This window comes from Engystomops pustulosus, chromosome 8, assembly GCF_040894005.1.
Source record: "Engystomops pustulosus chromosome 8, aEngPut4.maternal, whole genome shotgun sequence".
NCBI lineage: Eukaryota > Metazoa > Chordata > Amphibia > Anura > Leptodactylidae > Engystomops > Engystomops pustulosus.
This window is the reverse complement of record NC_092418.1, coordinates 86,624,574-86,649,800: the sequence shown is the minus strand read 5'-3', so window position 1 is coordinate 86,649,800 and position 25,227 is coordinate 86,624,574. Positions and strand designations below refer to the sequence as shown.

Genomic DNA, 25,227 nt, shown 5'->3' with positions numbered 1-25,227 from the left:
TTCCATTTAACACCTTGGAAAACGTATTTGCATTCTTCCCCAGAATTCCCTAGTGGAGCATCTATGGCTTTAAGTCTCCACATGCCTTTAAGGTGGCCTTGCTAAGATTCCAGGTCGTCATTGTCCTCCTAACCATTGGGACGCCACACGTTGCGCATTGCTGACATCTTGGCCTAACCTGAGTGATCGGCTGACGTGATTATCCAAGATCTCTGTTCAAAGATTCTTCTCAGTTTACAAGAAGTGGTAAACAACACAATGTTTTGCCCATCATATCACAAGACCTGATTTAAGGTTTCATATCTTATTACTTTTGATTTTGCAGAGTTGTAATTTATGGCTATGCCTGATATCGAGCCATTCGAGAGCCAATGTAACAGTGTAAATCAAGACGCCCCCATCCTATGGTTCCAAAATGTTTCCTTATATTGTATTGGGAGGATGTTCGATAACCACTAGATGGCAAACTACACAAACTAATGGCCCTGATTATGCGGGATTCACAAAGTGTGATTATTATTAAGACTCTTGACTAAAACAATGGATGAAATCAAGATGTGACAACTCAAGAGTATATAGTAAATACAGCTGTGATATTTAGCAGATATTAAACTATAAATTTGCCTCACAAGCTAAACACCATCCCGAATTCTCTTCTTCCTGGGTTCTGTTGCTTAGGCTCATTTCACACCTGCATAAAACAGAGTGTAACAGAAACCCAGGTGTGAACTTGGTCTTTGGCCTTATGCACACAAACTGTTAATTTTTCATGTAAAAACGGCCACTATAAAATTTTTTATACGTCCTAAAAATTTAAATGGGAGATACAGAAACCTATAGGATCGTTGTATTTCTCGCTGTACTATGACTTGAGAAAGCAAGGTGAAAATTAGAACAAGTCCTATTTTTTTAGGCACAATAGGGGAGATTTATCCTAGGTATCTTAGAGCTGAACTGTTCTAGTTGCTCATAGCAACCAATCAGAGCTCAGCTTTTACTTTCCCACAGCTGTTTATAAAATGAAAGCTGAGCTCTGATTGGTTTCCATGGGCAACTAGAACAGTTTTACCTCAGACACCTGATGATAAATCTCCCCCAATGTCTCCATAGAAGTCTATTGGACCGTAAAAAATATGGGACATATATGTTGGCATTCTGTGGTCCACCGGTGTTTTTTTTTAGTGGGGTTGTCCAGGAGACCCACACTTGTGGGAGGAACTTTCTGACAGGGGTTAGCACATGTCAGTACAGGTGCAAATAGTCAACAGGATTGTATGCCATCGTAAGTAAATTTTGCTCTTAGTAAATTTTGGGCCGATCAAGGGACAATATCTGGGGTCGGACCATAGTGACATAATTTGCCAGACCACAGTTTACGGTGAAATAAGGGAAACACACAGCTTTGGTGGCAGCTTTAAGAACGGGAGAGAAAAATGCATAAGGTTGTGTGCATTAGAGTGGCAGATTTACACCTGCTATACATTACATTGCTGACGTTAATCTTACCAGTTTTTGCGCAAAATGTAGTAAAGTATTTGACAGCGTTAGTATATTTCTTACATAATTAATTGTATATAATGAGGTCTCTCTAGTTTTTACACCACCTGGAATGAACCTGGTTGTCAGACTTTCTCTGATCAGAGATTGATCAATCAACATTATTGGACAATCCCTTTAAATTCCACATTGAGATAAAATATCAGATACAAATTTGTGTTGCTTGAGAACTGATGTTCCAGTATTTCACCAATAGGCAGAATGTCCAATCTTATAAAGATGGTTTTATTCATTCAGCACAAACAGCTTTAAATACATAGTCCCATACAAGTAAGAAAACGTTTCATGGATGATATATCAAAGTTTTCATGGGCAGGTTGCATAATGGCACAATAAAAAAAAAAAAAAAAAAAAAAAGACATTTTTTTGATATTAAGACAAGAGAAGAAGTACGCTACAGCCTAAAAACAACAGGTAATTTACCCACATCCTAAAAATACTACATTATCCGATTAGGCACAGCACTTTACAAATCCGTCTTCTCCTTTCTACGTTCGCCGCGGAGAGATCCTTTCGTTTTAGGTAGCACCAATGGAAGTGTTTGCCGACTGCTTATCTATTAAACTACCATACAAGGTAAAGCTTTTAACCCATCCGCTGTCAGAAGGCCACGAAACGCATTATCCTGCCACGCGTTTCAGGCCCGGTTGGTAGCTGTAGGGCTAAGGTAGTGTTGAAGGAACACTACTTGGTTCAGACACTGGATGATTTCACAGCACAGTATATAAGTAAGGCTTTATAGATTTGATAGTGTTACAATACGCAGAGCAATACTTGAGATTGAGAAGATACTGTTTCATGAGATGGTTGTGAAATGCGTTTTCCATGGATTATACGGAATCTTGGGTAATGACGACATGCTGCGTTACAAACATTAGCTTATTGGGTATATCACAGTCCAGTCTCTTTAACTCTCTCTTATAGAGGCGTCGGGTTCTAGAAGCTGCTGTTTCTTTAGGCAGACCATCTTGATTCTCTCCCTTATATGTTCCGCTGTGGAGGCCATGTCACTTGGACTTCCAAAATACTGCTCAGTTCTGAAAGAGAAGAGTTATTTGCTTAGTAATCGAGACCCTAAACTCAAGCGTATGACCATATATACAGTATATTGTCTGTAAGCAATAAGAAGTAGTAGAAAAATTGAGCTCCATTCAAACATAGCGCCACAAATGGTCATGGGTTGTGTCTGGTATTGCGGCTTAGTAAGTAATGAATGGCAATGCCACAGAACCTAGAAAAGTATAGAGATGTCTTTAAAGAAAAAGACAGCCGTGTGTTTTAAGCAAGCAAGTTTCTTTTTAAACTTTTTTTTTTTTATCTATTGTATAGTTAACGTTGTTGTCTAATGGCATCTTAAATGACCTCTCTCGTAGAGAGGAATCTAGACTACACAAGGGACTGGTTAAGCCCGATTCTCACATAAATAGAGATTCTTGGATCAGCCACTAATTCCCATTGCGGAATTCCAAACCTATTTGATTCTTGGTCTAAGGAGGTCTAAGAACAGCTCGTCTGCCCCAATACTATATAGATTGATATGATCTATTAAATACTTCCAGGAAACCCACTGTAAATACACAGAATTTTGCAGCATTACAATAACATTGTAAAACTGCTGTATATCTATGGCTTACCGATAATGTAGAAGTACCAAAAAATATTCTCATCCAATAAAAAAACAGGCCTTCATATGAAGTTCAATAACCATCACCATTATGCAATATTGCAATGCTGTGTTTATATGCCTATGACTTATTTTTAGCTTTCACACAGTGAAATCAATTGTAAATTTGTTTTTTACTAACATTGTTTCAATTTAAAAAAAAAAAAAAAGACATTGCAAATAACTGTCACTATATCCCACAAAAACCAAGCCCTGAAATTGTCACATAGAAATAAAGAAGCACCCAAAAAAATTCTAAGGTGATTGATGCCTAGCCCCATTGTCTGTAGGCAGGACACATACGTTATACTCTTTTTCCAACTAGTTTTCTTGGAGATGCAGGACCATACCGAGTAGATCGGGACATTGGCACAGCACATGATACTTCAAAACAATTTATTAGAATTGTTATCCAGGCCCAAAAATATTTTGGTGTAAAAATAACTTGGTCCTTACCTACCGCCCAATACGGTATCTCCCGTCATTGCCGATTTCTATTGGTATATAGAGGCTGACGCTACATACTTACTACAGCCAAGTGTTTAAAGAAAGTTATGAACCTGGACAACCCTTTTAAGATCCTACTATGGTTTTAAAATTGTTTTTTTTTCTTATATCACTATTGATCCATACGTTTATTAACAGTTGATTAGTAGAAGGTGAAGTCCCCGGTATTCCTGCCAAACAGCCAATATATAATCTGTACGGAACCATAAGAACACAGATCCATCTGTAGTGTATCAGACACCCTGTGGATTTAGAGGAAAATTGACGCTACCAACGGTGCCGTGCCGTGTTCTCCCACCTCCGACCATAGCGTATAATCGCTAATCAGTGGGGAGAGCCAGGTCTCCCCCATGATCAACTAACAATGCCCTTTCCTATGGCCTCGGTCACCAGTAGAAAAAGAGCCAGGAAAGCAGCGGCTCTAGTATAAAAAACAAAATACTGAATATTCAAGCAAGTTGTGTGACCTTTTGGTGTAAAAACCCTCATACGCTCGGAAATTGAATTTCTAAAAACTTTCTCTTTCTGTAACAATTGATGGACAGGCCATTAAAATTCAAAGACTCAGCAAGCCAAACACAATAGAAATTAGCGGAGCCTTTTCATGAAATAGCTCTGCACTTTACTCTGTTCTTCTACAAAGGACGCCCTCCAGCAGCTGAGCTCCTTCTCCTGTACTCGCACTGATGAAAGCCTGCATGCACTTTCCCAAATGTTATTGTGAAATAAAGATATTTATAGAGCCTATTATGTCTGGCTAATGATGAATCACCAGCTTTATGCCGTTTTCATGTATATAATGCACATTAAAAAGTCTGCAATTAGCAAATGAAAGTCATGTGCCCTTTATATAACAATACCCAGTCACACAATTTCCATTGTTACATTTGATGATGAAAACCGGTAAGCAAAAAGTTGAGAATAGGAAAATTAATCAAATAAAATGGCCTGTTTACGTTCAGTACAGTATTCCTAACCTGTCAGGAATGTCATTTTTAGCTGGTGACAGGTTCCAAAAGTCTTTGCTATGCGGATTTGAAAAATGTCTGCATTTTGAAAACTGGCACTACTTTATAAAACTTTTCTTCACATTACCAGGTGAGTCCTCTTAGGGGGAGGAGGGGGGTAGCAGCAGCCGGTGTGCACCAGTGTCTCAGTTTCCTCTCCCCCACACTCATCCAGCTCTCTCTGCCCCTCCCTGCTTCCTGTGTCATGTGCATTGAGCAGGAAGAGGAGGAGGATGGTGTGGACACAGGCTGCTGCAACTATGGAACGACACTGCCAGTCTTTTAACAGAGTCCCAGCAGAGACGGGCAGCACCCGTAAGATAAACCAGTGACTACACATTATGACTACATTAAACAGGGGAGACTGCTGATGGCCATGTTGGACCCTCCATCCAGGGGCCATGTATGGACACAGGGGCAGAGGTGCACCAGCTGGATCTACAGGACAGATGGGCAGCACCTGAAGCAACTAAGATTAGTAAGCGACATTATGCGCTATATTCAGTACACACATTTGTCATACTGCTCAGCATTTCTAGTTTATATCTAGATTTTCACTAGTAAGATGGATGTTGGCCCCTTTATAAGCAGAGAGAGCTGCAGTGCAAAGTTCTCGGCTCACTGATGGTGCCGTCATTAATCAGTGGTAGGCACAATGAGGTCACATGAACATGGTACTGGATGTGATATCCCTGGTTTTTTCATTTTATAAACCACAACAATACTTTAAATGACAGCTTATTACTTAATAGATACGTATAACCTTTCAGATGTCTTTATGCATGTTCCACTGAGGCCTCTATTCTTTGGATTACAGTCAGAATTCTTCTAGAAGTCGTCTTAGAAGACTTTTATTGATGTAACTTGATTTACAGTCATGAAGGAGGGGAGATGCCCTCCTCACAGATGTTGACAGAGCTAAATCCTCAGAAATAAGAGACAAGTGACTCGCTGAAGAGATTTCTCGAGGGAGAGAGTGGTTAATGATGTGGGAGAGCCGAGTCACATGCAGCCAATCTCAATCTCTGCTTGACTGTATACTGCAGCTCCCGCCTCCATGACTGGAACAGAAGACATCAATACACTTCTTTTTTTTTTCTTTAATAGAAGAATGGTGGCTTCAATCCCATGGATAAAGGTATCAGTGGAGCACTCCTTTTGTGAAAATCATAACTGTGTCTTGTAAAAAAAAAAAAAAAAAAAGACTGGGGGGGGGGGGCGGGGCTAATTTATCATACACTGGTGCTTGTGCGCCAGCATATGATATGGACCATGTCCCCTGTCAAGGTGGATAGATCAAGAGGTGTAAGCTGGACAAAGCTATGCCAAGTCCGGCTGCTTCCCCGACGCATAAGGATAAGAAAGCAAAAGGATGCAATGATGAGGTCACATGATATTACTGATGCATGCAGAGAATACATGGGGGGGAGCTTCTGGATTCAGCCTAAGGAAGCCACACCCCCTTTGACTCGCTACAAATATACCAGGATAACAGATAAAATTATAAAGTTGAATACTTGGGAATATGATGGAAACCATTTTTAGCCCAAAGAAGGGTGTCAGTTAGTAACTAGCGCACTATGGGAACCTGCCACTAGCTGTATTTGTGAAAAATGTGGTGACAGGTTCCCTTTAAGGACCGCTTAGGCAGAGGTTACCTAACTTACATGCATACTACGCCTAAACCCTTATTCGTACATGCTTCACACATGGAAGCACCTCCACCCATTCCAGCCCATACACACACAGTACAGAGATACGACTTACCCGTCGGGGTATATTACAGGCACAGTTAGTCTATCCAGCAGAGATTTCCCAACACCTTCAATTTCTTCAAACTGTTCAAAATCCAACACGGATTCAGAAAGATCTGGGTTTTCTTGTAAAATCTGTAAAAAGTAGCATGTAATTGATAATTACACAGACATATTTTGCTGTAATCACATAATTCGCATAATTTGCTGTAAACCCCGTGATTTTTGCATTCCTATTTTTCACTTCCCACATTCCAAAAGCTATAACTTTTTAGTATGTTCTGTGCAGCTGGAAGTGAGGTAACTCACTTGGGAAATAGGGGGCGAGTTTTTTAACTAAAATAATAATGCAATAAAACAGCTTTGAAGTATGTCTATATACTACTTCCCTATTACACCCTTCCAGAGGCAGGAGGTAATAAGAATTGTGATATGATAGGCCTAAAAACCTTAATAAGAGGCTCCATGGTGTCAAGGTATCTGAGCATTGTGGTCATGCTCTGTGACCATCACCTGATTGGTTTAATAAAATGTCCTCTATATAAAAAGTAGTGACCTTTCATGGTTATCATGAGATAACAACTGAAAAGTGATCTCTACAGAACAGGAAGAGTACATGTATAACAAGGCTCATGGACCACTTGAATTCAACATTAGCTTATTTTTGGACATCTACCACCAGGATGAATGATAGTACACCGAGTACACTTACATGCTGATGTGTGTCCCCTCTGTCAGGATCCACTTTTAAGTTTCGTATACCCTTGTTTTTCAGAATAAAAGGCTTTAAAAATGATGCTGAGGGGCTCCAGGCTCCATTAAACCCAATGGAGTCCACAGCCGCTCAGGTTAATTTGCATAATTTTAAAATCCATTTTTTTTGGTAAAAACCAGCGAATAAGAAGCTAAAAGAAGAGCGGATCCTGCCAGAGGGGGCACACACCAATATGTCAGTGTGCTTGGTTTACAATCCTTCATGCTGGTGGTAGATGTCCTTTAAATAATTTTGATGGGGAAATATGCCCCTTTAAACTAATCTGTAGTGGAAATTAAGTGAATTATTCTAAATCAAATTCTAACAACTAACATTCGAAAAAACCTATTCACAACACATTAGAAGCGAATGTGAGCGGCTTTGTACTGCGGGTGCCTTACAGATAGCCGCCTTAGAAAAGAACAAGTGCCCTTTGAATGAATAGAGTTACGCGGCACGGGGTCATATGCAAATAGATCTGACCTTTTCTGCATTTGAGTGAAAAGCAAGAGCCATTTCCAGCCGGTGAACCCTCTCTTCTGAGGTTATCGTAAACTGTTTCCATACTCTGTTTAGCTTGGGAAGCGTGTCCCCCGATGACCTCGACGTACATCTCAGAGACTGACATAACACAACCGTGGCTTGCAGTAACTGGCGGCCATAATCGTATGTGCTCTGCAGGGAAAGAAATAAAAGCTATAATGGGCAGGAAACAAAGCAATTATTCAATAACATGGATGAAATGAGAAGGCCAAGGACACTGGAAGGCTACAAAGTTCTTAGCAGAAAATAAATGATCTGGTAAATTAGTTGATCAAAAAAATAAAAGAAATAGACTGTTACCAGCCAACAGTCCTCTAACCAACCAGCCACCGCAGGAAGAGTATGTAATATCCTTTCTAAAATTATATCTTTTTAGGTTTACCCAAAAAACCCACACTTTATTTAAAAAGATGAGTCACTTTTAGACGAAGTTTCTCCCTCCCACTGTATGAGATTACAGAAAGCAGAGGTAGAAGGGATATCCCAAGGGAGCAAAGAGGATAGTGAGACAAACTCCTCCATAGTGTAACAGCCTGCAAGGCTACAGCTCAGAGGAGCTATGGTAACTCCACCCAGAGCCCTTCTGTATCATTAGAATAATTTGAGTTGATTTTAGAAGGAGGCAATGGATAACAAATATAAGAAAATTACCACAATCGCAGTGCCTGGACCCAGGAGTAAGTGTCCGTGGTTTATCATGCTTTATTTTGATTTAGTGTAAAGCGCGACTGACATTTTTATTTCAAAAACCAATGCCTCTTGGATATAGAACAAACTTATTACCAATGTACAGTTTCTTTACTATCCTCCTCAGTTTAGCCGGGCTCTATACTAGCTGAGCTAATTTCTCTTATGATTCTGTCTAGTTGTTTACAGAGAGGGACTCACGGGTGGAGAGGGGTTTGCTCCCTGCTGACACAGGAGGAAGGAGAGGAGGGGAGGGGGGGGGGGTTGGTTCATGTGACAGTGATCTGTGTTACCAAGCCTGTTCAGAGCTGTGGATGCAGAAGTCTCCTTCACAGAAGAGTGAGGTACAGGATCTCCCCTGTTCCCCAACATTCTGTAAATTTGCAGAACTTTCTCTGTCTCTCTTTCCGCACCTAATGCCATAGATCCCTCTGCAGTCCTTCTTCCACCTTCTGCTTTTCAGACACTTCTGGCATAACGAGGAACAGTTTACCCTTAGTGCTCACACTACAGGCTATATACTTCGTGTAACTGCTGGTTTCTACTACTTATTACATGCTGCATGCTCTTCAATGTGATGAAAGCTGCCAGGCTAATCATTATATAGACCTGTATGTACACTATGTAGTGTTCAATGGATTTATTTGTAGGAATCTTACTGGATTTGGGGCTGGATTACTGAAAGAAAACACAAGGTATAATGGGAAGTGATATCCTAAATTTGACAGGGCAGATATAGGAAAGGGTAAGTCTCTTCCCCCCTTTCCCACTGGTGAAAACGTTTTTTGACAAGTAGCTGCAGAACACAACACACAACATAAAATAGGAACACAATTTAGAAATTGTTTTGTTTGTTATAAAAGTTAAAAATCATTACAACATTAAAGTTACTAAGTACACATGTGTATGGTGTTGGTAGGTTGCATAAATGTTTGGCCAACAGCTATTGTATTTATACAAGTTCCTTAAATCTTACTGATTCATGAAATATCATGTGGATCCGATTGATGCACGATCTAGAGATGTGACCTGATTCGATTTCAAAATGCCAAAAGTAGAATGCTATAATACAACACAAACTTACCTGAGCAACATCTACAAATTTCCGGTGTTTTTCTATGAGAATTTTGGTTTCCTGGCTGTCATCCCCTAGTCTGATGTGTGTCTTTAGCAAGGCATCGAGTAATTCATTCAACCATTCTACTGCCTGCAAAATGGCAAGGGAAGAGGGGAGAAAACACATTTAGAAGAACAGGGCAGGTGTTCAATGGCGAGAAAAGGTGCCAAATGGGGTTATATGTGATAGAGGGAAGGAATGATGAATAGTAATGAGTTTGGTTGTAGCAGTATAAGAGCGTAAGAGGGCACAGATGAGAAAACAGGTTAGTTTCTGTCCTCAAAGTGCCACTCACGCTAGGTTTAGGACCTACAGTACCATAAGTCGCTGATCCGAAAATAGTCATTCCCAATAATTTATCCAAGGATCAGCTGACAAAAGTGTTACATTTGTTTTTTTGGGCGATTGCATCTTTATGCTACACCTAAAATTTTGGTGTTGTTGACAAATGCAAAAATTTGCTCACTCTTCTATAGCAGCGATAACTGCAGCAGGTACATGAAGCCAACAAGCAGGCAATAGCCAGGAATGGACTATCCTTCAAACATCTACTTTTTGATTCCAGTCTTGATTGTTGGCTTGTGCAAATGGGATCCGTCAACACTAAGGTCCCATGCTGGGTCAGCAAACTGGGCATTTGGCCAGGGCCCCCTATCCTAAAAATATTAGTTTAAACCAAAACGCTTGGGAACAGGGATGAGCACCACAGGTTTTGCATTGTTTCCATGCAAAACACGTGATGAATGTTTCCTTTCTTAAGTGTTTTGATATGAATGAATATGTATCTGGGCCAAGCTACTCCCTGCTGCCTTTGAAATGCGTTTCAATATGCAATTCAAACATAGCATGGGAATGTGGTTCGAGGGGCCCCAAACTTCTTACACAGCCGAGGGCCCATGATACCCTTAATCCGCCCCTGGTCTCAGGTGTTTAGGATAGATAAATTAGACTGATAAGAAGAGAGAGGTAGAGATAGTAATGGAGATTGAGAAATAAATAGACAGAGATAGGGGGAGGTTTATCAGAAGTGTCAGAGCAAAACTGTTCCAGTTGCTCATCGCAACCAATCAGAGCTCAACTTTTATTCTGCTGTGGAAAAATTAAAGCCCAAGCTCTGATTGGTTGCCATGAGAAATTAAAACAGTTCTGCTCTCAGACACATCTGATAAATCTGAAATAGAACGGAGCAGATTTATAAGAAAAGATTTATTTTATTAAAGTGGAATACAAGTGTAGTGGTAAGTATACTTGGTCAAGACTAATAACGTAGGAAGTTGTATTATTTGTGTTTCCTATGGTTGAGGTGATATCAGGATGGGACATTATTGTAGAACTGGGCAATCAGTATTGGAAAGTATTGGTTACTGTTTAACATTAACTTATGGATACAGTGACTACTCATAGTGACTACTCATAGTTTTATGTCTCACCTGAGCTGCATCTTCTTCACACTTGAACAACTGCACCATCTGCAGCATTTTTAACCTTCGGACATCCACCATGTCTTCACACCTGAGAATAGAAATGTAAAGGTTTTACGTTTATAAAGAGTTCCAACAATTAGCAAAAAGCCCCATTGCAAATCCACTTACCTGTCAACTCATAGTAATAAGTGATGTGGCTGTTCTATGATGGTTACATGTGATAGTCATGTATAGGTCTGAACAGATTTGATCCAATCAAAGGAAAGACTTTCTCCATGAAAGAATTTAAACATTTTGTCCTAAATTTTACTTTTCCCCTTAGTCCCTTGTGACCTTGGATAAATAATCTTTCCTTCTATCAACTATCATTAAAATGTGAACTCAATAGAGTGTGGAGGGTGTCTAAATCATCTCTGTGCCATCGCCACAATGATAACCTCACGTGGGTAAGCACAATGCCCCGAGACGTCGGGATGAGTCAGATAACTTTCAGCATCACTTAAGAACCTGTCATGACTTTGGCGCGGCCGAGGGTGCGCATGAGAATCAGTTGATTTAATCTCGATAAATGTGCTGAGGGCTGAATCGCTCTTGATCAAATCACAAAAGGATTCTGCCCAGTATGACCACAGTGATGTGAATGGATTAATCTATCCAGACCTTCACCTTGAAGCTTGGAAAGTTTTCTCAACGCTCTTCTGACTTCTATCTTTTTATGTGAAAAAGTCAATCAAATTTGAACGTTTCATTTTCTAATGTTTAAATGGAAAATATTCAGAATTTCACAATGAATATAAAATCACTGCACAGTAGAAACAAGACCATAATATCAAGGCAATTTCCAGTTTCATAAAATGAATGGTCTACTCTTAGGACAGGTCCCTGATATCAGACCACTTGAGGTCCCACTCAGGGTTATAAACGGTTTCAAGGTGTTACAGCTCTTGGGACGAGCGCAGAGGCCTCTTCATCTTATACAAGAGTCTGTCTACCATCAGTAGCCCAGAGTAATACATCATCATCTTAGTAGGTAGGTAACATATATGCAAAATGTAATGACTATCGTCCTTTGCGGACTGCCACTGCCTTTTCTGATTGGCTGGGGTGCTGAAAACTGAACTCCCACTTATCTAACATTAAAGGGGTTGGCCACTTATACTAAAAATTAATGAATGCCAAAGGACAACTACACTGAAATGGAAGACGTAAAGAGAATGAGTGTAGACCGTAATAACTGCATGACCACCTCTATCCTCCGTAAGCCATTAGGACATAGGACGACACGGGAAGTCCTGTGTCCTGCAACCCAAAGGTCACGTGACCTGTGGCAATTAACAAACTTTAACAGGGTAAGTATAATATAAGTTACCCCATTATGGTCTTATGCTTTAAGTTTACCAACCATGGTCATCCTCTTTATTGGACTACCCTCAGGATAAAAATTAATACGGTGAAACCAGAAAACCCCTTAAACTCTTTGACCATTCTAAAACACAGAGAGGTCTAGGGAACTTCAAATGACATCAAAACAGGTGCCATAAAAAACAATATCTAAAATCAAAGAAATAGAGAAAAAATGAGAGGAAGGAATAAATCTTTTTTAGAGTAATCCACTGGACATAGAATAGTTAACGCTTTGATGCTTTGTTTGCCTTTTTATCCCTCCTCTGGCTTGGGGTTCAGTTTGGTCTGACAATTTCAGTCTGTTTTTTGGTCACATTAACCTCCCTGAACTCAGTTGTACAGGATTCTAGCCAATAATTCTGACTAACAAGTCAGTCAGGCCAAACTTAGTGGTGTGCAATTGCCCTTACACAAATGTGGGTGCATTTACAAACAGACTTTCAGACCATTAATTCCCAAACCCTGGTGGTCTCAGAGGACAGGCCCCAGAAATATGTAAATTACATAGACGTGTCAAACCATTTAAAGAAAGTTTACCTCTTCAACATTTTATTCTTCAATTCAGAAACTACAAGAATTTCATTTATTAGGCATTTCCACCTACAATACTACAAGCACATCGCGGGAGGGGAAACTCAAAAACATCCACCTTATTGCGGGTGCAGGCAGACCAACTCACCTTTGCTTCCTCAGCTGCATGTCCTCCATTACATTTTGGATATGATCTACATTATCCTTGTTCTCACTTGACACATCTTTCCCATAAGCCCAAGACGCCTGGTTAGAAATTTGATCTAGAAGATTTTGTCCTTTCTCGCGTAGACCTTGAAGTCCGGTATCTAAAAGTAGAAGAAATTTAGGATTCAGAAAGGAAGTGTGATGTGTTTAAAGAAATACAGTGAAGAAGAAAGTATCTAACCATACAGAAAATCCCACCACCCTCCCAACCTATAAACAGAAAAAAAAATTATAAAAAAACACCCAAAAAACGAACAGAATATCTACTTGATTTAACAATTTTTGTATCTTTTTAGGTATGACAATCACCTAGTGTACTCGACAACCTGTTCATCAGGTAGTTGATAGGTGAGCTGCCGATTTCTATAGAATAAAAAAAACAGTCAAAATCGGAGAGAGGAATGTTTTGCCTCCGATATCCCAGCGGACACTTAACGGAGTTGTCCAACTAATTTTAAAATTGATGCGAAGGTAGAGAGCTGATTAAAATACAATAAAAATGGTACTTACCTTTTGAATGTTCCCCTTGGCAGTGCCGTAGTGATGATGGTCTGGTTTTTGGCTATTGACTGTGCAGCCAATCCCTAAGCTTCAGTGGTCATGTGTCCATAAATAGCAAATCAGATCTCTGCATTTGCATCAATTTTGAAATATGTAGGAAATATTTAGCATTCATAAGGGGTAACAATTTTTCAGGGCGGAGTCTGCCAACAAGACTCTCTTAAAGGAAGTCAACCTCCTGGACCAAGTGTTTTCATCATTGGGGACAGGGACTGATTTGGCAAGCTCTGTGTAACGCTGTGTAATCTGTGTGTGCTATATAAATAAAGGAATTATTATCTGTTGTCAGTAAGTTAAAGATGAATGTACTGCGATTTTCAACATACCTTTACGATATCTGTCTACTATGCCATTTACAAGATTTTCTCAGCTTAATCCATATGCTAATGAGGTAGTTGGTGCACCCAAAGGGTGCAGGTATTGCTGCCTAAATCCTTTCCCTCTTCTTCAAATAAGCAGGAGACAAATCTCCTGCTTATTTAAAAGAGCCCAGTGGTCCAGGCGGGTGGCAGGAACATGTGATCGGTGCCTCATTAGCATACAGATTAAACTTGAAATTTGTCAGAAACAACAATAATAGCGTGATAGAGATCACATTGCAATACTCTTCACCAAGTGGTCAACAGATTATGAAACTTAGCAGAGTTGGTAGAAACCTCTTAAATGCTTTATTGCTATATTGTGTGTATATGAGAATATCTAGTAAAGACACGGGATGTGCGACCATTGGTGCCAGACACTTAGGTGACACATATCATACCTATAATATAACAGAAATAACTAGACACAGATAATATAATAATACTTAATATTAAGGCATCACATCAGAGATGATGGAGATGCAGCTGGACTGCATAGAAGCAACCCAGCCCTATATAATTGTAGCAGTGGCCAGCGCAGCAGAGATGAGTGTGTGTATTATTACTGACAAACTATTAACTTGTTCTCTTGTATAATTAGCTCCATGGTACAGAAGAAGAAGCTGTTGGAGCACAATGAGCACCACTGTGTATTCAGGAGCCGCACGCTCAAATACTAATCTTGTTTTCCATCCCTTATCTACATAGAATTAACATAATTCTATAACTTGCAGTGGATTCTATGGGTGGAGGAAGGGTAGGGCTGCTCACGAATCCTACACAGACCAACAACTTCACAGAACCAACCCTGAGCTGGTTTTCTCTAATAAACACTATTTTCTGTTATTTATTTAAATAAAAATACCAACCGGTTTAGCTGATCATTGTGACGCCTGTACATGTGACACAAAACCACTAAAGCCACCTATTGGCATACTATAGCCCATCAGTTGCTGTTGGGGACCACACAAATTTAAATTTTTTAATTTGAAGGAAATCTACCATCAACATCAAGCATGATAAACCCCTTAGACCGTAGATCCAGGCATCAGGACGGTAGTAATCTTCTTATATTTGTTATCCATGGCCTCCTTCCTTCTAAAATCCAGCTTTAAATTATGCTAATGAGCCAATGAGGGGGGGGGGGAGGTACCGGAACCCCTCTGTGCCAAAGCTTCACAGGCTTATACACTGTGTACAAGCACTTCTCCCTACCCCTTGCTCCCTCAGCACTTCATCCTCCCTCTGCCTGCTGTAATCTCACACAGTGTGAAATGTGGATGGGCTCCTGCACAGTGTAACAGCCTGTGAAGCTACAGCATAGAGGGGGGTCTGGTAACACCCCCACCTCCCGGAACACCTCTGTTACTTTAACATCATTTTAGAGATTGTTTTGAGAAGAAAGGAGGCCATACATAACAAATATAAGAAGATTACCACTGTCTCGGTGCCTGGATCTATAAGTAATGTCCCTGGTTTATCATGATGGATTTTGATGGTAGATTTCCTTTAAAAGATTTCATGAGAAAGTAAATCCTGGATATGCTCTTTAGGTTATAGACACAAATGGAGTTTTAGCAGCTTTTGTGCTGTAGAGATTGCTTCTGTTTTTTTATCCTAAGCTATGGTGGGGTAACAGGACCCACTTCATCCAACAAATGACCTCCATAGACAAGGGGACAACACAGTAAGTGACATTACCTGAAAAATTGATAGAAACCCCCCTTTAACAAATTTGGGGAATATAAAGGGAGGCAATATCTGCAACTAATAAACAGCAAAAACTCTAGCCTGAAGGGCTCATATATTGGGGTGGTCTAACTTGTGGCAACCCAAAAAATCAGCTGGACAAAGACCTGTGTCTCCAGGCACTATAATATGTCAGACCCTGTGGGCTGGTAAATTGTGAAGGAGTTGATTGGTGCAGGCACTTAAAAAATGAGATACTCATGACCTAATCAATCCTTAAAGGGGTTGGCCAGAAATTACCATTACTTTGTTGATTATATATACAGTAGTTGTTATTGTGGGCCGCAACCAAGCCTCAGCGCCGATCAGTGCCAACAAAATCCAGAGCTAACAGGCCGAAGCAGCTGGCAGTGGCCATAAGCCATAACTACAGGTGCGGCTCCTATTGAAGTGAATTCCCCTTTAAGAAGGTATAAAGTAACTTGTACATTTGCAAATTTGTGAAGCTTTAAACAGTTTCTGACCTGTTCAGCCCTAACCAGTATGTGCTTACTTTACATTGTGAAACCTCCCATTGCTAATAGCTAGAAAACATCTGTTTGCGCTAACGATGGCTTACAACGCCGGACGCATCCATGACCACTGTGTACGTTTTCCGTGCACCGCGGCTATCCGTAGCTGATGAAAACATGCGGCCAGCGGGTGCTCGGGGTCTAATATGTGTTTATTTTACGCTCAGTGTACAGGATGTGCCTGGCGGCTTCTTACCGACACTTTTGAGTTTTTCTTCAAGCAGTTTTAATGTTTGCTGAATTGCCGCTCCATCTGTGGGCGCCACATCAACACACAGCATACCCAGCAGGCCGTCCAATTGCTGCGATAACTGACAAAAACAATATTTAGAAATCAGAATACTGCAATGCCCAAAACTGGGAGGCAAGCTGTTACCAGGCTCGGCAACAAAAGCCTTCTATATTAAAAATATTTCATATTCAGGCAAAATCGGGAAGGATTGGGAAAACAATTGGAGCCGGTATGGGGACAAGCAGCGTGGGCAATGTGTAACTATATGCGGCATAATCCAGAGTCATTGTCTTTTATGTTTCCCTATTACATCCCACCAATGGCTATAAATTTAATGATGTGTCCTTATTCCACCTATGGGCAATTTATTTCAGTTTTCACTATTTTCTTGATATTTTTCTTTATTTTACAGTTTATTCTTCATATTCTGCTGTAAAGTTTAAAGGGGAATTAAAAAACCATATTAAAAGCGAAGGGGGAGGGAGACAATAAAGAGTCCCCTGCATTGGACACAAGTCCCTTAATCCTCCCTATGGCTGAGACTTATCATCAAGTTTCTGAGGTAAAACTGTTCTAGTTGCACATGGAAACCAATCAGAGCTTAGCTTTAATTTTATAAACAGCGGTGGGAAAATGAGAGCTGAGCTCCGATTGGTTGACATGGGCATCTAGAACAATACTGTTCTAAGAGACTTATGATAAATCTCCCCCTATATTACTAAGTCAGGGTTTGCTTGCAGGATGAGTTAATCATAGAAGTCCCAGGAGAAGTAATGTGGCACAGGATGAGATATATCTTACGTTCCTTTGATTTCAACCTGTAAGGGGCATATGCTAATCCAAAACATTTAAAAGTCAATCAGTCATCTCTAAACTATTGTTTCCATGTGGCTACTGTTAAGGAGATCTCTGAAAAGATGAAGAAGGACAACTTGGACTTGATGGTCACCCCCATTACCATCTCCACATAACAAAATTAAAAATCTGCTATCAGAATAGATTAGGAAAAACAATAGTTTTCAGTTTCTAGAATAACTCATACAAAAAACTTGGAAAACAGGTAAACATGTGGATTATTATGTTTGTGTTTTATGAGAGGCCATAGAAAGCTCCAGTTGGTGGTAGGCATCGGCCCCGGAGATCTGTGTAATACATTAGTTTGGGTTAGTAGTAGAAGAACTGTGAAAAATGCATTTATATTCCAGTATAGTAGCTGGAATTGGAGAACTGGAAGAGTCTCCTCACACTGATGTGCTCTTGATCTCTGCATTTAAACTTCCCCTCCCCTCTGCTGTCATATCCAATTAGGAGGGGAAGGGCTGTGCCGGACAGTAAAAAGATTTCACACTATAGTGCACCAAAGTTCTCCAAGTCTGGCTATAGTGATGGGGAAAGATTTATCAGTGCAGAACTGTTCTAGACGCCCGTGGCAGCCAATCCGAGCTCAGCTTTCATTATCTCAAAGTTGTTTATGAAACTAAAGCCGAGCTCTGATTTTTTTTTTCCCACAGGCAACTAGAACAGTTTTACTTCAGACACTTATGATAAATCTCCCCGTATAAATACATTTTTAACAGTCCTGCTGCTACTAACACAAATAGATGAATGGATACACCCTTCTCCAGAGACAATATTTAATACTATCTACAGCTTTGTATGGCCAAAACTGCTGGTAGACTCCCTTATAAATTGTTTAGTGTAATGTGTCATACCTCCTGGGCCACTCCATGAAATTCTAGCGCTATCTGCAGCAGGTTCTGTCGAAACTCTAACTGGCTTGCCTGTCGGTAACAGACGTCACTGAGCCGCTGCTGTAGGCCCTTCAGCTCCACCAGGTCCTCTTCATCACCTGCATTTAGCAGAGCTGCGATCTGCTGATTCAGCTCAACATAAACAGCAAACCATTCCTACAGGAAAAGGAAAATGAATCATGCCACGGAGAAACATAGAACTGGAACAATACAGATTATAAACCTGCCACATCAAAGGAGGTCTCACAACCAATGCAAGTGAAAACATCAAAAACCCATAAGAATACAAACAAATGTCAGGAGACAGTTTTCTTTGAGATAGATATTAGTTGGAGAATTCCGCTTGAGGTGTAGAATTGGACGACTGGAATCTGTTCCGAATCACATGACTAATTTTATTTGGTGCAAATCAAAGTTTCGCAACGTGTAGTACCGACGTTTCAGGAGCAGAGGGTCATGAAAGCCGTGACCGACCTCCTGGAGCCCTTCTGCCGGTCAGTAACCCTGAATCGGCCTGGGGGAACTGGATACTCCCACTCCCAAACATCCGGGAAGGGTGCTGCCTAGACGGCCGGCTACTCTCGTTCGCCACCAGGAGAACCCGCATCCCAAGGCTGAGTAAAGGCTCCAGGAAGTCGCTCACTGTTGCCACAACCTCCTAAGCTTGGAGGAATTCATTTAGGACCCAAATTGAATTTTTAGAAAAATATATTGAATCCAATTTTTGAGTAATTCTCTACATTACCAATGTATTACAAATGGCAAGGAGCAGCCATAACTGATGCCCACCTGCTCTGACAAGGTATATGATCCCTATATGGCACCATAAGCCTGATGGCGATACTCGCCCGGAACAATCACAAGGAATTTGACGTCCCCAATACATACTTTACTCCCATAAATAAAGGTGCATCCTCATAAACCAGTTGCACTTACTCAGATCCGGGACCTTTGACCTTCTTATTTGTGTTATCCACGTCTCATCCTCCCCCTGCTCCCTTGGCACTTCCACCTCCCTCTGCCTGCTGTAATCTCATACCCTGGAAGGCGGTGAGTGTAGCAAGAGGGGCTATGCTAACACCCCCAGAGCCCTTATGGTTCATTAGTGTAATTTAAAAGTTGATTTTAAAAGGAAGGCGGCAATGGATAACAAACGTAACAAGATTACCATCGTCACAGTGCCCGGATCTATGGGTAAGTGCCATTGGTTGATCATGCTGGATTTTGATAGTAGATTTCCTTTCATGGCCTCCATGTTGCGCTCCATTAAGCCCAGACTGTTTACCTTGTTGTAAATAGCTTTTTTAATAAGTTGGATGCAATTATCTCTGCTATATTTAGAATGGAGTGCGGGCAATGCCCCACCATAAGCTCCAGCTATTCTATTAATGATGAGTATTCCAGCAGGTAATAATAGCATCGTGTGATAGAGGACTTGTCAGCAAAGAGATAACGGCAAAAATAAAGCGAGTGGCTCATTCCATGAGAAACAATTACACTACAAGTTCATAGATAGTGATACTCCGTCTTCGGTCACAGATGGCTCCTGATTCCAGCACAAGGTGATCAATCCTCATGTACATGGAATGGATGTTCAATAGCATTACACATAAAGATGTTATAATGGAGGGACATGTGCGTTCAGGCATAAGAATAGATTAAGGAGAAGCTGGTTTATAATGCAAGTTAGGACATAACTACACAATGACATCATTTGTAATGCACAGTTCCTAAACTTGCCCCTTTTTTCTTGTATCTTGACCTCAATGAGTCAGCTTTGGGGGGCATTTACCCTAACCGCGTCTGTGCCTATGCCACTAACTTGATTTTGGTTTCCGCATAAACGTGCCCTTTAAGTGCTAAATAAAATGGTCATATTAATAATATCACCAGCTAATTCATGTTATACATGTGATAAATATAACGCGTTCTGATCCGGTTAGATTAAGGACTCACATGGCAGCTGTGACATGACCACCCACAGTGCTGCTATGCATCCTGCCAATGGTTTAGTGTGTTAACAGTCATTTAGTTTTGTGCTTAAATCTACAAAACCACAAATCCATTAATAAAAGACCAAACTATAAACAATACATTTTCTCACAGTCTAATAGAAAGCACAGGCCGTGCGCACAGCTGCAGGGTTAGCGGCCATACTGCTGCAGCAACTGTATGTGTGTCCTCACCTTAAAGAAAATCTACCATTAGTATTTATGCATTATGAAGCAAATATACCTTGAGAATGTTGTAGCTACACTGATGCAGAAACATATCTTGTTTAATCCGTGAACCGAGTGGTTCTGCTCAAAAAACAATTATAAAATTTAGGACCTTGGGAAAGCTGGGTGCCTACATAAAAACATTACACACAATGCTTCCTGAACTATCCAAACAGGACTAATCAACCTGAGCTGGATGACTCATAGACAGCAGCTAGAGGATGGTGCAGCGATTGATTACTTATGCCTGTCGGGTAGAACACAGTGATGACTGTGCTGGGTAGGACAAGGCTGGAGCAGTGCGTAATTAGGGTGAGGAGAAGCGCTGAGCCAGCCACAGGAGCAACAGAGCCTCATTATCATTATTTTAGAATTGCTTTTTATGCAAAACCACTCGCTTCAGGGATTATACAAGATATGTTTATGCATCTGTGTAGCTACAGCATTATCATGATTTTGTTTGGTTCATAATGCATAGAATCAAATGGTAAATTTCCTTTAAAGCGCCATGCAAAGCAGCAGACAGTGTAAGGTACCAGTCCTGGAGATCTGTGTAACCAATCCTTTGTGAGTGTTGTTAGCAAGAAACAAAAAATGTGTTAATATTCCAGGAGTGTAGATGTACTTCTAGCACTCCAGTTCACTGATGCTCCACATACACCAGAGTGCTCCAAGTCCAGCTACAACACTGGAATATTAATGCATTTTTCCCAGTCCAACTGCTACTAACATTTCATTAGTGAGGGGAGGCTGCCGGGCATTTCATTAGTGAGGGGAGGCTGCCGGCATTTCATTAGTGAGGGGAGGCTGCCGGGCATTTCATTAGTGAGGGGAGGCTGCCGGGCATTTCATTAGTGAGGGGAGGCTGCCGGGCATTTCATTAGTGAGGGGAGGCTGCCGGGCATTTCATTAGTGAGGGGAGGCTGCCGGGCATTTCATTAGTGAGGGGAGGCTGCCGGGCATTTCATTAGTGAGGGGAGGCTGCCGGGCATTTCATTAGTGAAGAGAAGCTGCCGGGCATTTCATTAGTGAGGGGAGGCTGCTGGGCATTTTATTAATGAGGGGAGGCTGCTGGGCATTTCATTAGTGAGGGGAGGCTGTCGGGCATTTCATTAGTGAGGGGAGGCTGTCGGGCATTTCATTAGTGAGGGGAGGCTGTCGGGCATTTCATTAATGAGGGGAGGCTGCCGGGCATTTCATTAATGAGGGGAGGCTGCCGGGCATTTCATTAATGAGGGGAGGCTGCCGGGCATTTCATTAGTGAGGGGAGGCTGCCGGGCATTTCATTAGTGAGGGGAGGCTGCCGGGCATTTCATTAGTGAGGGGAGGCTGCCGGGCATTTCATTAGTGAGGGGAGGCTGCCGGGCATTTCATTAGTGAGGGGAGGCTGCCGGGCATTTAATTAATGAGGGGAGGCTGCTGGGCATTTTATTAGCGAGGGGAGGCATAAGGGAGGGGAAAATTGGTGTTGACAGTATATTAGTAAACTGTGGGTGCATTGGGGTCTTATAACCTACATCCCCCTGCTGCCATGACAGAGTGGCGATGCCGGCGTGCCTGTGCTTACACTGTGCTGACTCTCAATCTCTTCATGTTTCTGTTGTAAAGCCTGAGACGCTCTGATGGAGTCACCAATTCCCCACTGTGTTCTGAGCTGTTCTGACCCGGGTCCTTCCAGCCAGTTTACGACCTGCAATAGGGACACAAGTCATTAGCAATGGATTATTTACTAGCAACAACAAGAGGATAGATGAAGAATAACAGTGGTTATTGTCAGCGGTGCATGTGCGGCCAAATCTACTCACTGCAGGGGCATGACGAGGATCAGGTAATCCCTAACATCGTAATGGGGATATTCCGCTCAGCACAACTTCACTTTTAGATATAAAATTTTTGGACCCTTTATATCTAATCTCCAGGGTTCTAATCCCACCATCACCGCGCTACCCATGCGCTGTACAAGAGATGTACCACAGCTGACACGTGCCTGACCTTGCTCCATCTAATTCCCACTTCTCCGCACTGCTAGTGACTCAGCCCTGGATTAAGACTTCCCGGATAAGAAGATTTTGTCACTATAACCTAACTAAGAGACATTTCATATGATCAAAGCAGACACTTCCAGGACTACAGATTATGCTTCACTAGAACATCATCTTAATACCTCACTGACCTGAGCGCGTTAAACTCAGTAAATTACCGGTTGAGCCTTAACAAGCTGCGCTACACAGAAAGAAGTAGTACGTATACACTGAAGATAGCACCTACTTATACAGTAGCACCGGGCCGAGGAGTAGTTACTGCTATATAGGCACTCACTTCTAGGCATTTTTTTTTAAATTCACAAAATGGTGTTGTCAGTTGAGGGCGTGTCTACACAATTTCAAACTGTCCAATCACTGGCCAGGTTAGAGGGACAAAGCTCTTTGAGGAATAATAGAATGTACAAGTTACAAGTGACAGATGTTGAGTTCCAAATTCATCAAAACCATCTTGTATAGGTGGACCCCCCATTAGAGTCATATTGATGACCTATACTATTGGTAGGTCATCAGAATCCTATGGAAAACCCCTTTTAGAAAGTTGTATCATTCTTTCACTCTGGAATTATACACTGAATGGACACGTAACGTATTTGGAGCATCCCCGTGGGGAAATTAGACATGCCCCGCAGTGTGCATAATAATTCCTTGGATCAAATTCAGCTAAAAATCATTTCTTTCAGATCGCCATATAATCAACTTTATAATTTTATCTGGTACCCAGATATGTACAGCAAGTTGAGGGGGGCGTGGCCTCTTCAGACTAAATCCAGCATCTCTTCCCCATGCTTTCTCAGTATGCATCAGTAATGCCATGTGACCAGAATGGCATCATCTCAGGTCCTATAGCTTCCTAACATTACCAAACTGTACCAAACTGTACACCATGCATATATCTGATCACATGAAATCACAGCAGCCTGCATGGACTTCTACTCCTCTCCACTTGCAGACACTTTAGAGAATGTGAGTGAAGATCCACATCTCTGCTAATGGTAGGATTTGTAAGCATCACTGTCTTCACAACAATCTCATTACTACCTATCACATCTACCTCAAATCTAACATATTGTTTAAAAAAAAAAAAAAGCTATGATACTGTAATATAGGAAAAGGAAAAAAAGCTATGACCAGAAGTATCAATAACCACATGTGGATGACCAGTCATCCTTCTGCCTCTCACCTGCATAACCTTCTGCTGAATTTCATCAAGCTGCGTGCGTTTGCTGCGCTGTCTGCACACTTCTTGGTAACGGGTGTATTGTTCTCGGAGGGAGTCGAGAAGTTTCATGACCTGAGGCTGAGCCAATAATTCATCGTCCATTGGGGACCACGCGACACCTCCCTCCAAACCATTAAAGCGTCGCTGCTGAAGTTCAGATAGCAGCTCATGACCTTTAGGGGAGAAAAAAATGAAATAAAAGTAACAAAATAAGAAAAAAAGAAATATTTTGTATGAAAACCATGTTTACAATTTCCATATATATTTTTCTTTAAAACATTGGATATGTGGAGTAGTAGAGGATTCAAAGGCAGCCAAGCGTGGGCCGCCCCCCCCCCCCCAAAGGCAGCCAAGCGTGGGCCGCCCCCCCCCCAAAGGCAGCCAAGCGTGGGCCGCTCCCCCCCAAAGGCAGCCAAGCGTGGGCCGCCCCCCCCCCCCAAAGGCAGCCAAGCGTGGGCCGCCCCCCCCCCAAAGGCAGCCAAGCGTGCCCCCCCCCCAAAGGCAGCCAAGCGTGGGCCACCCCCCCCAAAGGCAGCCAAGCGTGGGCCGCCCCCCCCCAAAGGCAGCCAAGCGTGGGCCGCCCCCCCCCAAAGGCAGCCAAGCGTGGGCCGCCCCCCCCAAAGGCAGCCAAGCGTGGGCCGCCCCCCCAAAGGCAGCCAAGCGTGGACGGCCCCCCAAAGGCAGCCAAGCGTGGACGGCCCCCAAGGCAGCCAAGCGTGGCCCCCCCCAAAGGCAGCCGAGCATGGCCCCCCCCCCCCAAAGGCAGCCGAGCGTTGGCCGCCCCCTCCAAAGGCAGCCGAGCGTGGGCCGTCCCCTCCAAAGGCAGTCAAGCATGGGCCGTCCCCTCCAAAGGCAGTCAAGCATGGGCCGTCCCCTCCAAAGGCAGTCAAGCATGGGCCGTCCCCTCCAAAGGCAGTCAAGCATGGGCCGTCCCCTCCAAAGGCAGTCAAGCATGGGCCGTCCCCTCCAAAGGCAGTCAAGCATGGGCCGTCCCCTCCAAAGGCAGTCAAGCGTGGGCCGTCCCCTCCAAAGGCAGTCAAGCGTGGGCCGTCCCCTCCAAAGGCAGTCAAGCGTGGGCCGTCCCCTCCAAAGGCAGTCAAGCGTGAACTCTGGTCCTGTGTCTCTTCTTGACCCCTTCCATCATAACAACCCCTATATCTGTGGTTGGAGGTATGTGCCAAAAACATCCAGTAATGTCTGCACAACCTGACGGGATTCAGCAGGACAGCACAAGAATTCCCAAGCCCTACTGCCCGGCAGTCACGCAACCAAACAAATTTTATCAGGGTTAGTATAATATGGGCTACCCTATTAGGGTCTTATCCTTACCCTGTTACATTTTTGTTGACAACAAAAGTTGACAACTCTTTTAAAACTACCAATATACCTTTTTTCTTTTTTTTTTTTTACAGAAGACATTATCTC

At 42.1% G+C, this 25,227-nt stretch overlaps 1 protein-coding gene across 3 annotated transcripts in view; it reads right to left on the bottom strand.

The window, feature by feature from the left end:
* Positions 1 to 1,761: 1,761 nt before the first annotated feature.
* The window catches only part of SESTD1 (SEC14 and spectrin domain containing 1), a 102,282-nt gene continuing 78,816 nt past the window's right edge, over positions 1,762 to 25,227 (bottom strand). For 2 of the 3 annotated variants that reach the window (XM_072121595.1, XM_072121596.1), the window contains exons 9-19: positions 23,764 to 23,975; positions 22,106 to 22,228; positions 18,281 to 18,475; positions 16,533 to 16,647; positions 13,465 to 13,518; positions 13,097 to 13,256; positions 11,020 to 11,101; positions 9,557 to 9,679; positions 7,726 to 7,917; positions 6,502 to 6,623; positions 1,762 to 2,594 (exon numbers count right to left, since the gene is read on the bottom strand). In XM_072121595.1, the coding sequence (XP_071977696.1) occupies positions 2,465 to 2,594; positions 6,502 to 6,623; positions 7,726 to 7,917; positions 9,557 to 9,679; positions 11,020 to 11,101; positions 13,097 to 13,256; positions 13,465 to 13,518; positions 16,533 to 16,647; positions 18,281 to 18,475; positions 22,106 to 22,228; positions 23,764 to 23,975 (1,508 nt within the window). In that variant the 3' untranslated portion in view covers positions 1,762 to 2,464. The remainder of the gene's footprint in view (positions 2,595 to 6,501; positions 6,624 to 7,725; positions 7,918 to 9,556; positions 9,680 to 11,019; positions 11,102 to 13,096; positions 13,257 to 13,464; positions 13,519 to 16,532; positions 16,648 to 18,280; positions 18,476 to 22,105; positions 22,229 to 23,763; positions 23,976 to 25,227) is intronic. The other variant, XM_072121597.1, reaches the window with a different exon arrangement.